A 12,668-nucleotide genomic window follows, 5' to 3' on the forward strand; every position below is an offset into this window, starting at 1 on the left:
CTTGCTCATGTGGACTTGGCGTTAGTACCAATCCCATTGGTATTTTTCCCTCATCGCACTACGGTCCGGTGCGAATGCATTACTTTTTCGGTAGCAAAAACTTATAGAAAATTGTCAATTCGCTGGTAGTTGTATATCCATGTGAAGCAGAGATAAGCTCCAAACTCTTCCCGTCGCCCACGCCACGTCGCACACTCGCGCACCGCCAGAAATATCAAAAGCAGGCCCAAGAGACCGAACGAATTACGGAAAATGAGCTCCTCGAATGCGGGACAGCGCACCAAGCTGATACAGGAGAAATGCCAAACCCTCCTCACGCAGATGCTCCGCGACGAGGATAACAAATACTGCGTGGACTGCGATGCCAAGGGTAGGTAGATCAGGTCCGCGGATCTCCACTCCCGGGTGTGAGATACGCCTCTCGGTGACGCACGATTGTGCATATACACACCACACAGGCAGATGCACTGCAAGAAATGCTGCTGTCTTGTGGATGGCTGATAAATACCTCTTCTAAACACTTGTAGGTCCCCGCTGGGCCTCCTGGAACCTGGGCATGTTCCTCTGCATCCGCTGCGCCGGCATCCATCGCAATCTCGGCGTGCACATATCGCGCGTCAAGTCCGTGAACCTGGACACCTGGACGCCCGAGCAGGTCATCTCCCTGCAGCAGATGGGTAATTCGCGGGCACGCGCCGTCTACGAGGCGCAGCTGCCGGACGGTTTCCGTCGCCCGCAGACGGACACAGCGCTGGAAAACTTCATCCGGGCCAAGTACGAGCACAAGAAGTACCTGGCCCGCGAGTGGGTTCCGCCCTCGCCGCCCAAAGTGGACTGGGCCAAGGAGATCGACGAAGAGCTGGAGCGCCAGAAGCGGAAGAAGAAGTCCAGCCAAGCCCAGGCCACCTTGGGCCTCGGTGGAGTGGCCAGTGGCGGTGGAGACAAGCGTCTGTCCGGAGCCACTGGTTCGGCCCTGAAAAACGCCCCCCTGCCCGCACCGCTGCCCAAGCCCAAGCCCAATCAGGTCGGCGGCTGCAGCCCTAAGACGACGCAGCGCGTCCAGCTAAACAGCAGCGGCGCCAGCAGTGCCGGCGAAAGCGACCTCTTGGGCCTGTCCTCGCCCACCAAGCCCATTGCCGCCACCAGTGCCAGCCAAGACCTGCATAACGAAAGTTTCACCAGCTTTCTCAGCGCCGAATCGATTGCCGGACAGTCGGACAAGCCGAACGGCAGCAACGGTGACGTCGCCAACTTGATAGGCTCGAAGCCCAATTCGCTGGCACAGGAGGAGCAGGACTTCTTCAACCAGGGCTCCCTGGGCGCCTCCGGCAGCGAGAAGGACCAATCCGGCAAGATGTCTAAGGACAGCATTCTGGCTCTGTATGGCAACGCGCCGGCTGCCCACAATCCTCAGATGAACTTTGGCGGTTTCACGGGCATGGCCCCAGGCGGCTACATGCATCAGCAGCAGCAACAGCAGATCCCCCACCAGTTCATGACGCCTCCGAACTCGGTGAGCATGTACAATTCGCCAGTGATGGCTGCGCCGAATGCGTTCAGCAACGCACCAATTAGCAGTGCCACCGCCATGAGCATGGGTGGCTCCCATGCCTTCGCTGGGGGCCAATTTCCCAGCACCGGCGGCAGTCCTTATGCTGCCGGAGGTCAGGGAGTTACGACGAATCTTATGCAGACGAACCAGAGCATTCTCAGTGGGATGCCGCTGTTTGGAGCGGTGCAACAACAGCAGCATCAGCAACAGCAACAACATCACCCACAGCTTGGCGGCCTATCCATGAACCTAATGCAGCCCCTGCCCAGTGGACTGAACATGGGCCAGCCACAGGGATCGGTCGGATTTAACACCGCCGGCCCCACCACCTCCTCAGTCCCATCAAATCTGAACCAACAATTTGGAAACCTTAATATCGGTAATGTCTGGCAATAAATACAACGTGTATTTATGTAGTTGTATTCCTTTAATTAATTTTAAGACACGAGTGTTCGTCTCAGTGTTGCAACATGTATGTGAGGCGATGATGCTTATTTATATGCATTCGATTTGTACAACAACTTGCCAATTTAGTTAGTTGTCCTGAGAGGATTCGGAGCAAACTATACGTATTTATAGAAGAATTCACTGTCAAGCAAGCCACTGTATTAAACGATGTTCATGTCCACCAAGATTCGCGTCTGCTCGTTCAAATCTATTCCAATTAAACCATAAAACATACTACACGTGTAACACCCAACTAATTAAAATTGAACTACGAAACTTAATGCACTCCCCAATCAAATGTACATGTTATTTTGAACATTAGCTAGGTATTTGATACGCATGCATAAACAAATCGTCCACGCCAGGGTGTGAATGTAAAGTATAGAGATCTGGCAATGTACTTTTTAAATGCTTGATATCCCTAAGAACATATTCACGCCAGTTTGTCAATGTGAGTCTTAAATATCACGGCTGGGTAGTCGACGGATTTATTGTATTCGATTTTTAAGTTGCTATGTCTAAGGAATAAATCAAACCACTTCGAACTGTGTAATAATAAAATATTCAGACAATTGTATGTTATTCAATTATTTCACTTTTAGGTTTATATACGGGTTTGTATGTTTTCAAATTAATTTTTTTTGCTGCTCTTTCAAAAAAGTTTAGTTTCTTTAATACGGTTATTTATATCACTTGATTTATATCCGTATGTTAAACGAGCACTTGATTCTTTTCCTACTTTTATTTTTTATACCAAAAGTATTTATTTTAAAATCTTGTATTTTTAATTATTAAATTGATAACTGCATTCTAGTTTCATAATCTATTATATAAAATAAATATCTTATATTTTTCTGTATATTTACTTATCAATAATTTGGATGGCTGAAATAAATTTGAACTTAACTTATTGTCCCGCCTCGTTTGGCGTTCACAGGAAACGGCCAATTATGCCATTCCCCACGCATCGTCGGACTCACTCGCGCCTGGAATACACGTCAACTTGGAAAATAAATAAAGCAAAGCCAAATAAAAATATTCACCTATTGAGACTGGACAAAACAATGGGTGACAAAGTGGAGGAGACGGAGCAGAAGCTCCTGGGAAAGTCCACCAAGGAGGCGTACTTTGCCAGCCTCGCAGAATGGGCAAAACAGGCCACTATTGCCCAAAATGCGATGATAATGTTTCCGTACTACCTGATGGCAAACTATCCGATGTTCCAGGGACAGGTAGCTTCCGCTGGCCTCCAATCAGCCGCCTTTGGACAGCCCCTGTCGACGGCGCCTTCTCCACCACCGGTTCAAGGAGCAGGAGCGCCTGCTGCACAACCGAGAGCTCCTGCAGCTGCTCCTCCGCCTGCACAAAACTTCAATCGTTTCCGAGTCCTGGACGAGGCGGCGCAGCAGGAAACCATACAGCGACTGGGCGGCTACGAGTACGTGGTGGCTCCCTTCTGGAAGCGCGCCGTGGCAGAGACCATCGACGTGTTCATCCTGTTCGTCCTAAAAATCATCATTACATTCGGGGTGGTCAACATTTTCGACATGGACTTTGACAAGGACGTTATACGGCGCACGCTGGACGACGATGACCTCTTCGTGAACTTCTTCGATATCTCGCTGGACTTTATATCAATGTCCACCGACCTGCTGATTATCGAACTGCTGACGAAGCTCACAGTCTGCTGCTACGAGGCGCTTTGGACGTTCCTGTACAATGGCGCCACGCCAGGCAAGTCACTGATGAAGATCCGCATCCACTATGTGGAGGCGGTGGTGCCGCTGCAGGCACCCGCTCTTCCGCAGTTCGTGCTCCAGCCCCAGAGGGAGCCGATGAGGGCACTGCTCTATCCGGCCCAGACGCCTACGTTGATTCGCTCCTTCGCCCGCGCCCTGGCCAAGAACCTGGTGATGACCCTGCTGTTCCCCATCTGCGTTATGATGATCTTTTTCAAGAACAACCGCACAGGCTACGACATAATGACGAAGACTATCGTGGTGGAGACCGATGCCAACGCCGTATTCCGCACCCAAGTGCCACCGCAGCGTAACCGCTGAGCTCGGGTTTTACCCAGCCAAAGCGTCTAGGAATTGTGCAATCTTTCCTACGCATGCTTATATAAATAGACGTTATTGTTAAACCTAAATTTAATGTCGTGATGTACTGCTGTCCTGTGAAATAAAATTAAATCTCATACACGACTGCCATAGAGGCCAGCGTGAATCATCTGTGATCTGATAATTTTGTTTCACAAAAACAGGGATTGTTTTGATATCAACAATCTTTATAACAAAAATTGTCAATGGGTCGTGCTCGGTTGGTTTACTCCAAGTTAAAGATACTTTACTAACAGCAAGATTTGTGTTTTAAACGGACAAGATTTCTTCAACCCATCTTTATGTTTTAAATACTCGGTTTAGAAGAATGTCCCAAAAAGCTTGAAGTACTTTGAAATAGTAAAAAAACCGTTAATGTACAATGTACATATTTGCACATTGTTTTTTTCTCAAAAGCTTTGCTTAAGGTTTAAATTTAATCAAAATTAAAGTGGTTTAGAATTATGTTACACTTTTTATTTAAGATCCGAATCGTTTGAAACATAAAATTCGAATGATTTATAGATTAAATAGGGAGAGTACTGTAGTCGAATTATAGTATTGATTCAAGCAGAACCCAAGTTTGAAGCAAAGCTTTTGCAGGAGGTGATGTTTCGTTTATTTGCTCACTTCAAAAAGATTTTGTTTCGCTTATTGGCTTACTTAACATTCACGTTCTTCAGGGTTTGGGCCACCACGTTGCCCTTGCCGGGAACATGCAGAGCGGCGCCTTTGTAGCAGGCCACTAGGTCGGCGTTGGTCTTCAGATCAGGCGCGCAAGCCTCGAAGATCTTCTTCTTGGGGTTGAGCTGGGCGTCCGGCTGCCGAGGGTAGCCCTCACAGTGGACAAGATCGCCGGGAACGGCTCCGGCGGGCGGACTTAGCACTTCCACTTTGTCTGGCGTTGAGGCGCACATTACCATCGCCTCCGAGGTGACGCCGCGCATCTTGGCCGGTTTCAGGTTGCACATGACCACCACCAGACGGTTCTGCATCTCTTCCAGCGGCACGAACTTTACCAGGCCGGAAACCACAGTGCGTGGTGCCGCCTCGCCACAGTCTATCTTCTCCAGATACAGGCTGTCGGCGTCGGGGTGGCGACCCACCTCCACAATCTTGCCCACGCGCAGATCCAGGCGGCCCACGTCAACGGGAGCTTCTGGAGCCGCGGCGGGCTTTTCGGCAGCCGGTTTCTTCTCCTTGATCTTCTTTTCCTTGGGCTCCTTGGCTGACTTGGGAGCCTCAGCAGCGGGAGCAGATGCAACCTCTGCGGGTGGAGCTACTGGCGCTGCACTGGTGCAGAATCCTCGAGATCCGGGCACCGGAATCTGTTTCTTGCCATTTCGCAGTTCCAGCTGCACCAGTTGGGCCAGGGCGGCCTCCACTTCCTTGGCCAGAGCGGCGTTCTCCTTGATCAGCTCCTGCTTCTGGCGCTCCACAAGTTGTTGCTGGATGCCGGAAATCTGGTGGGCAGGAGGTTATCGAAAGGATCGCACAGGCTGCTGGGTTGGAATACTTGCCTCGGCTTCAATGGAGTTGATCAGCGCTTCGGCGCGCTCGTTGTTGCTGGCAATCTGCTGAAGGTCGGCCATGGTTCTTCGGTTTTTTGCGAATTTTTTGCAATTCAGGCCGTAATTTTTACATGCGGATCCCACAGTCGTGGCAGTTCTACGCAGCATTGCCGTGCTTCTTCTTACTGCCAACAGTCGCGTCGCGTAGCATTGGACAGGTTGTGTATTGCTCGGAAAGCGAAGGTATTTTCGTCACATACCTGCGAGGGTCACACTATCCAATGCAACGCAAAAACGGCTGGCAGTTTTGAGCGAAATTTGTCCAAAAATAAACAATAAACACTCGGGAGGCCATCACAGTGCCGCAGATGGATTACGTTTATTGCGGAACCGAGCCAATCGGCGCCTCGGAGGACATACTAAGTGGGTCAGGGGGTCGCTTTTGGGTCAGCGCTCAGCCACACGCACACATACGCAAGCCAGCTAAGCTTTCTCCTTTGTTTTCTGTTTACTTTTTGCAAAGGTGTTTACGACGCGGGATCCGCGCGAGGAAACGGCCACTTCTCGCCCAGCTTCAATGGCTTCAACATCGGCAGCACGGACCCCGACTACGTCGAGCTGGTTCCCGTGCTCGCTGACGGCGGAGAGCACTTCGGGGTCTCCAGCGTGGCGTTCGACGACTACGAGGAGCTGCTCTGGATGGGCAACCAGGGAGTAAGTCCCCATGTTCGCCACCCAGGCTTGCTAATCAATCCCCTTCCCGCAGGGCCATGTCACCTCGTACTACACCAGCTCCATGCAGAAGTACACCTCCTTCCAGGTGCACGCCAGCGATATTGTGCGCCAGATCACCACCCTGGACTCTGGAGTGTTGGTGCTCACGCAGACCTCGCTGCGCCACCAGATCCGCAGGGGTCTGCCCAAGTTCACCTATAAGTATGTCAAACACTGACCCAAAATCGTCCCGACCTCATAGCTTCACTTCCTTTTAGATCCAACAACATGACGGAAATGGTGACCATGCTACAGCTGTCGCCTCACCGCCTGGTCATGGCAGGACTGCAGGAGGAGCTCATTGACTTTGACATGCGCACACTTAAGGAAACCCGGCTGGAGCATGTGGGCGCCGCTGGCTGCACTGTGCTTCGCAAGAATTCGCGATTCCTCTTCGCGGGCGACCAGCTGGGAACTGTCACACTGCGCGACCTAAACAGCCTGAGTGTTCAGCACACGATCAAGACGCACACCAATGTCCTCTCGGATTTCAGTGTCCAAGGCAACCTGCTGATCTCCTGCGGCTACAGCGGTCGGCAGAATAACATTGCGATCGACCGCTTCCTCATGGTTTACGATCTGCGTATGCTGCGCCTTATCTCGCCCATTCAAGTGGCCATTGATCCGCAGATGTTGAAGTTCCTACCATCGCTTACATCCCGACTGGCAGTTGTGTCCAGTTACGGGCAAATCCAGCTGGTCGACACCGTGGAGCTCAGCGAGCCGCGTGTCTCTATGTATCAGATCAACACCAACGGCAGCCAGTGCCTCAGCTTCGACATCAGCTCCTCCTCGCAGGCCATGGCATTTGGCGACCAGTCGGGCCATATAAATATGATTGCCGCTGTGCAGACGCCACAGCCACAGTTCAATCCCTTTTCGCGAAACACAGAGTTTGCGGACGTGGTGCCCCAGCTGCCGATGGTCTCCATCACGGACACCAACTTTCCGCTGTCGTCGGTCATGCTTCCCCACTTGACGACGGGCACGCAATGGTTCTCGGACTGGCCGGAGGAACTGCTGCGATACCGCTACCACAGGCCCAAGACCATCGAACCCGAGGTGCTCAGCAATATGAAAATGCAGGGACCCATTGGGTACTCGCCAAACCCGCGCACCGCTCGTCGGAATCAAATTCCGTACGTGATTGAGCAGGGTAGCGTTTGCAGTTCGAATGGAAATGGCACTGCAACGGTTACCAAGGCGGAGAACGGTGTCAAAATCATTCCAAGACGGTATCGCAAGGTCGAGCTTAAGTACACTAAGCTGGGCACGCAGGACTTTGACTTTGAGCAGCATAATCAGACGTGTTTCGCTGGACTGGAGGCCACATTGCCCAATTCCTACTGCAACGCTATGCTGCAGGTTCGAAATCATTCTTTAGTGGCTTACTCTTTTTTAATCTATCTTATCCTATTCCGCCAGATACTGTATTTTACAGAAGCGCTGCGTGTGAAACTTATTGAACATTCCTGCACCAAGGAGTTTTGTTTGTCCTGCGAACTGGGTTTCCTTTTCAACATGTTGGATAAGAGTACAGGTTAGCTTGACTTTTAAGTCTACCTGGCCAAAAGTATAATATTTTTCTTCGCTCCTGTCAGCTTCATCACCATGCCAAGCCAGCAATTTCCTGCGCTCTTTTCGCACTGTGCCTGAGGCTTCGGCATTGGGCTTGATTCTCACGGACCGCTCATCAAACGTCAATCTAATATCACTCATACAGGCAAGTAGTATCATTGCATTTTAACAACATATTTAATATATGCACACCCTCAGAACTGGAACCGATTCATTCTGCATCAAATGCATTACGAAATCTTCGATTCCAGCAAGAACACATCCAGCTCTAGCGGATCTGTGCAAACATCAACAAATGGTAACAACAACCACACCTTATGTTATAAGTCTATATTAAACTATGTACATTTTTAGCAGAAAACACAAGCCCCTCCGAAACAAGTGGTTCCTCGGAGTTATATGAGTCCATAAGTGGTGGTAAGTAGTTTACAAAATCCGAAATTAAAACCCATAGCTTACTTCCACTCACATGTTACCAGACGAGAACTCTAAAGAGGACGACAAGGAACGCAGCAAGATCAACGCAGAAACGGAAATAAGTAAGATCTTTGGGACCAAGCAAATTTGTGTAAATCGCTGCATCAAGTGCCAGGTCGAAAAATCGAAGGAAAACATATTACTCGCCTGCAATATGTCCTACCCCACCCACGTTAAGGATAGTGAGCAGTATTTCAACTTTGGCACCATTTTAAAGCGTTCTCTCAGCTCGGAGAAAAGTATTCAAGCTTTCTGCGAAAACTGTAAGAAGTTTTCGCCAACAAACCAGAGCGTGAAGGTCAGAATCAGAGTCTACATTGAAACAAAACTGAATGTAAAGAATATAACTATCTTTATTTTCAGGTCACTACCCTTCCGCAAATGCTGGCCATTAACTGTGGCCTAAATAACGATAAAGACATAACCTTCCTGAAGCGCCAACTCAATCGCTGCAACGAAAAGCCATCTGCCGATGCAGCCGCTTCCCTAAGCACTAGTAAACCCTGTCGCTATGGGGCCCACTGTTCCCGAAGCGACTGTCATTTTATGCATCCAGATCGGTTAGTTATCGTCGTCAGAGCTAGGACAGCCATCTCATGTATATGCTCTTATTAATTTTGCAGAAAATCTCCCTCGCACACTAACCAAGCAAATAACGTCAATAGTTCTCCCAATGGACGCCAGAAGTCATGGTTTCCATTGACTTTTACCATGGGTATCAACGAGCAAGGCGAGCTGCAGGTACAAACTCAATCAGATGGAGGCGCTGGAAAATCAGACCAAGAGGAGGAGGCTGAGAAGCCACCAACAAAGAGTGAGGACAACAATCGTACGTACGCTCTACATGCTGTGGTCTGCCAAGTCGACGATGGCACCCAAAAGAACTTAGTGTCGCTGATAAATGTGCAGCGGCAATATCATACCATGAAACTGGCGGAATCCCCCGAGGACCCCCAGAACCAATGGTATATTTTCAATGATTTCAGGTGAGTTCGTCTTTTATGTTAAGTATGTACACCGAATGATATCGTTTTTGTTGTTAAATAGCATTTCTCCCGTGTCGCCACAAGAATCTGTATGGTTTACATTGGATTGGAAAGTGCCCTGTGTACTGTTTTACAGGAACGTGGAGGATGACTCTGAATCCGCTAGTACAACAAGCTCTACCGTGACAGAAAGTGACGAAACAGTTCCATCGGAGAGCAGCAGTGACTCGCCCACAAACCTATCCAATCCCTTTCTAGAGGTGCTTCCCTAAATCCTGTATTCTACCCCACAAAACGCTAATCTTGTACATCACCAGGACATGGCGGGCCCCATACCAGGCAACGTGAATACAGACGCCACACTCAAGCCGCTGCAAACGGATGAAATGCCGCAGTCAGGAGATCTGGTCGCTATGGATGCTGAATTCGTTACCCTCAATCCGGAAGAGAATGAGATACGTCCAGATGGAAAGACGGCGACGATCAAGCCGTGTCACATGAGTGTGGCCCGTATTTCATGTATTCGAGGGTAATTTCATCGTGCACTCGATTAACCTCTCTTAAAACATAGATAAAAATAATTTTCCAGACAAGGCGCGAATGAGGGAACTCCATTCATGGATGATTACATCTCAACTCAGGAGAAGGTAGTGGACTACCTAACCCAGTTCTCTGGGATCAAACCAGGCGACTTGGATGCTAACTTCAGCAAAAAGCGATTGACTGCCCTTAAGTACTCATATCAGAAATTGAAATACCTCGTTGATGTGGGTGTTATTTTTGTTGGACATGGTCTGAAGAATGATTTTAGGTGGGAAGAACTGCATTTTAAAAGACAAGCAAGTCTATATACACTCTTGACGTTTCAGGGTCATTAACATCTATGTGCCGTCAGAGCAAATAATAGACACGGTGCACCTGTTCCATCTGCCCCACCATCGAATGGTGTCCTTGAGGTTTCTGGCCTGGCATTTCTTGGGTTTGTATTTGCTTTCCTTGCTGTGTTTCAATTCTCTGACTGCATCTGCAACTACGTAGGCACGAAGATACAATCCGAGACGCACGACTCCATCGAGGATGCACGGACCACTCTGCAGCTCTACAAGCACTATTTGAAACTGCAGGCAGAGAAGAAGTTTGCCAACGCCCTCAAGAACCTTTACGAGCGCGGAAAGCTACTGCAGTGGAAGGTGCCGGAGGACTGAATCGTTGCCGAACCCGTTGCCAATTCGACGAAATGCAAAGCCAATGTAATCGTCAGTACAAACGCTACACCGATCTGAACACCCCGGCATTTCCCATATTTTATTATGTTCTAATGCGTTTCTTTCTGCTAGGGAGCTTCCTGGTATTTCATTTTGTAATTGTCTATATTCATAAATTCAAATAAAAAGCAAAAATTGTACATCTTATCAGTAATCTTTCGTTGGCTGTTATTGTGCTAGCCCTCTATATTAAAAGTTCGTTAATTTGTTTACAAAATGCACAATCAGGTTGTAGACCAAAGCGGGAATGCGTTCACCGATCGGCCAATCGTGGGGGTCAATCTGTTCGATTCGTTCTGAAATTCCCATTCGTGCTCCCTTATCAACACAGACGTTTGGGAATTTTTCAGAGGCTGTCGCTAATTTGATGGGTACCTGATCTTGGACTACTGCGCAGCTACTTATAAATACCGCGAGCAAGTCAAGCCAGTTAGTTAGAGCTCAGCATTCCGTCAGAGAACACAGGTCGTAATGCATTTTTTTGGACTACTCGTGCCGATCGTTTGCGGTCTTTTGTTCGTCGGTGAGCAACCTCTTCCCATGGCCGCACCCAACGGCAATTAATGGACGTGTTTTATTGATCCCGTAGCTGCCGATCCCCAACAGACATATGACGGCCGCAATGGGCCTCATGTTTTCGGAACACCCGGCAACCAGGTCTATATTCGAGGCCAAAACGATGGAGTTTACAAGGTGCCAGGAGTAGGCGGTCAGTTCCAGCACACATCGTCGCCAGGACAACATGTCTATACGGATGAACAGGGCAACACCTATGTGCACCAAAGGAAGGCGGGAGGACCAGGTAGAACGGATCTTTGCCCAAGTCTTTATATAAATATTAACTATTTTCGTTTAAAGGAACTCATACTATTAGGGGACCAGGTCTTGCTGTCGGTCAGCCTGTCTATCCCGTTGGCCAGGATCCACGGTATGGATCTGTGGCTCCAGTCCCTCGCGTATCTCGTAGCCCTCAGTTCCATGTGGAGCGTCCTGGTCGCACCGTGGATGTGGGTTCTGGAGGATATGTGGTTCAAAGAAGTGCCCGTAGTCCTCAGTTCCATGTGGAGCGTCCTGGTCGCACTGTGGATGTGGGTGCCGGAGGATTTGTGGTGCAAAGGAGCCGCCGTAGTCCCCAGTTTCACGTGGAGCGTCCTGGTCGCACTGTGGATGTGGGTCCCGGAGGATTTGTGGTTCAACGCAGTGCCCGCAGTCCCCAGTTTCATGTGGAGCGACCTGGTCGAACGGTAGACGTTGGTCCTGGAGGATTTGTGGTTCAAAGGAGCAGCCGCAGCATCAACGATGCTCGCGTGCAGGGCGAGAATTTTGTAGCTCGTGACGATCAGGCCGGCATTTGGGATGATAGTGTTTCGGTGTGGAAGCGTCCGGACGGACGAACAGTATCCGTTGGCAGCGATGGTGGCGTTACAATTTCAGGTCATGGAGCAACCCAGAATGTAAGTATAAGATAGCTATTTTTAGTTTTGTTTACAATTATCCATTTATTTTCAGTACTAAGGATGGGAAACCTCAATATTTTTTCAAGGATTGATTAGAGATCTAAAGTACTAATGATTTAGTGTTTAGTTAAGCGTTCAGTTAAATAAAAAATATACTAATTCAAAAAAATGTTTAATATTTTTTCTTATATCAGCTTTTTAAATTTTATAAATACATTAAAATAACTTTGGCCGGATTTTGATTCTGCACTGAGGACGAGCGTATTCAGGGGCTCGACAGAAATGTCTTCTAACTAAATTTTTTCGCAACAGCAAATATATCGGTGTCGCAGAACCCGTTTCAAAATCAAGTAGACGAATAAAGTATGACCAAATAGTAGGCTTTGATAAAATGTTCCTTAGACCAGAGATTACTTTCTGTGAAACACATACAAAACTATATATCTGTAAATTTTATGACACCGACGTATTTTTGCGTTTTTTTTAAACCAAACATACCTTAAGTTGTCGGAGATTTCACAT

At 48.7% G+C, this 12,668-nt stretch overlaps 5 protein-coding genes across 6 annotated transcripts; 4 read left to right on the forward strand and 1 right to left on the reverse strand.

Moving 5' to 3' along the window:
• The first annotated feature begins 66 nt into the window (after positions 1-66).
• Positions 67-2,562, forward strand: LOC119551962 (stromal membrane-associated protein 2). Its single transcript, XM_037861661.1, has 2 exons — positions 67-370; positions 528-2,562. The coding sequence occupies exons 1-2, from the start codon at positions 253-255 to the stop codon at positions 1,946-1,948; spliced, it is 1,539 nt and encodes a 512-aa protein (XP_037717589.1). The 5' UTR covers positions 67-252; the 3' UTR covers positions 1,949-2,562.
• A 402-nt stretch (positions 2,563-2,964) lies between these two features.
• Positions 2,965-4,235, forward strand: LOC119551865 (protein FAM8A1). The gene has a single exon (XM_037861456.1). The coding sequence runs from the start codon at positions 3,064-3,066 to the stop codon at positions 4,057-4,059; it is 996 nt and encodes a 331-aa protein (XP_037717384.1). The 5' UTR covers positions 2,965-3,063; the 3' UTR covers positions 4,060-4,235.
• Positions 4,236-4,693: 458 nt separating this feature from the next.
• On the reverse strand, positions 4,694-5,794 carry LOC119549984 (aminoacyl tRNA synthase complex-interacting multifunctional protein 1). Its single transcript, XM_037858388.1, has 2 exons — positions 5,619-5,794; positions 4,694-5,561 (listed from the first exon to the last, which is right to left on the reverse strand). The coding sequence occupies exons 1-2, from the start codon at positions 5,775-5,777 to the stop codon at positions 4,758-4,760; spliced, it is 963 nt and encodes a 320-aa protein (XP_037714316.1). The 5' UTR covers positions 5,778-5,794; the 3' UTR covers positions 4,694-4,757.
• A 74-nt stretch (positions 5,795-5,868) lies between these two features.
• LOC119549983 (PAN2-PAN3 deadenylation complex catalytic subunit PAN2) lies at positions 5,869-10,843 on the forward strand. 2 transcript variants are annotated; one of them, XM_037858387.1, is made up of 16 exons: positions 5,869-6,032; positions 6,133-6,323; positions 6,376-6,545; positions 6,602-7,748; positions 7,809-7,923; positions 7,985-8,106; positions 8,160-8,259; positions 8,319-8,378; positions 8,441-8,736; positions 8,802-8,998; positions 9,062-9,424; positions 9,486-9,684; positions 9,742-9,953; positions 10,014-10,235; positions 10,294-10,403; positions 10,463-10,843. In XM_037858387.1, the coding sequence occupies exons 1-16, from the start codon at positions 5,978-5,980 to the stop codon at positions 10,627-10,629; spliced, it is 3,726 nt and encodes a 1,241-aa protein (XP_037714315.1). In that variant the 5' UTR covers positions 5,869-5,977; the 3' UTR covers positions 10,630-10,843. The 2 variants fall into 2 exon arrangements, with proteins under 2 accessions (XP_037714315.1, XP_037714314.1); XM_037858386.1 differs by having other exon boundaries at positions 5,870-6,032; positions 8,316-8,378.
• Positions 10,844-11,055: 212 nt separating this feature from the next.
• Positions 11,056-12,315, forward strand: LOC119551847 (immune-induced peptides). Its single transcript, XM_037861420.1, has 4 exons — positions 11,056-11,212; positions 11,279-11,491; positions 11,548-12,143; positions 12,199-12,315. The coding sequence occupies exons 1-4, from the start codon at positions 11,161-11,163 to the stop codon at positions 12,202-12,204; spliced, it is 867 nt and encodes a 288-aa protein (XP_037717348.1). The 5' UTR covers positions 11,056-11,160; the 3' UTR covers positions 12,205-12,315.
• The last annotated feature ends 353 nt before the right edge of the window (positions 12,316-12,668 follow it).

Source organism: Drosophila subpulchrella, chromosome 2R (genome assembly GCF_014743375.2).
Source record: "Drosophila subpulchrella strain 33 F10 #4 breed RU33 chromosome 2R, RU_Dsub_v1.1 Primary Assembly, whole genome shotgun sequence".
Lineage (NCBI taxonomy): Eukaryota > Metazoa > Arthropoda > Insecta > Diptera > Drosophilidae > Drosophila > Drosophila subpulchrella.

Coding starts and splice junctions, on each gene's coding strand:
- LOC119549983 (XM_037858386.1), top strand. CDS start 5,978: ATGGATTACGTTTATTGCGGAACCGAGCCAATCGGCGCCTCGGAGGAC. Junction 6,546..6,601: donor CTGCCCAAGTTCACCTATAA/GTATGTCAAACA, acceptor ACTTCCTTTTAG/ATCCAACAACATGACGGAAA. Junction 9,425..9,485: donor TATATTTTCAATGATTTCAG/GTGAGTTCGTCT, acceptor GTTGTTAAATAG/CATTTCTCCCGTGTCGCCAC.
- LOC119551847 (XM_037861420.1), top strand. CDS start 11,161: ATGCATTTTTTTGGACTACTCGTGCCGATCGTTTGCGGTCTTTTGTTC. Junction 11,213..11,278: donor TTGCGGTCTTTTGTTCGTCG/GTGAGCAACCTC, acceptor TTGATCCCGTAG/CTGCCGATCCCCAACAGACA. Junction 11,492..11,547: donor AAGGAAGGCGGGAGGACCAG/GTAGAACGGATC, acceptor TTTCGTTTAAAG/GAACTCATACTATTAGGGGA.
- LOC119549984 (XM_037858388.1), bottom strand. CDS start 5,777: ATGCTGCGTAGAACTGCCACGACTGTGGGATCCGCATGTAAAAATTAC. Junction 5,562..5,618: donor TCAACTCCATTGAAGCCGAG/GCAAGTATTCCA, acceptor CCTGCCCACCAG/ATTTCCGGCATCCAGCAACA.
- LOC119551962 (XM_037861661.1), top strand. CDS start 253: ATGAGCTCCTCGAATGCGGGACAGCGCACCAAGCTGATACAGGAGAAA. Junction 371..527: donor CGTGGACTGCGATGCCAAGG/GTAGGTAGATCA, acceptor AAACACTTGTAG/GTCCCCGCTGGGCCTCCTGG.
- LOC119551865 (XM_037861456.1), top strand. CDS start 3,064: ATGGGTGACAAAGTGGAGGAGACGGAGCAGAAGCTCCTGGGAAAGTCC.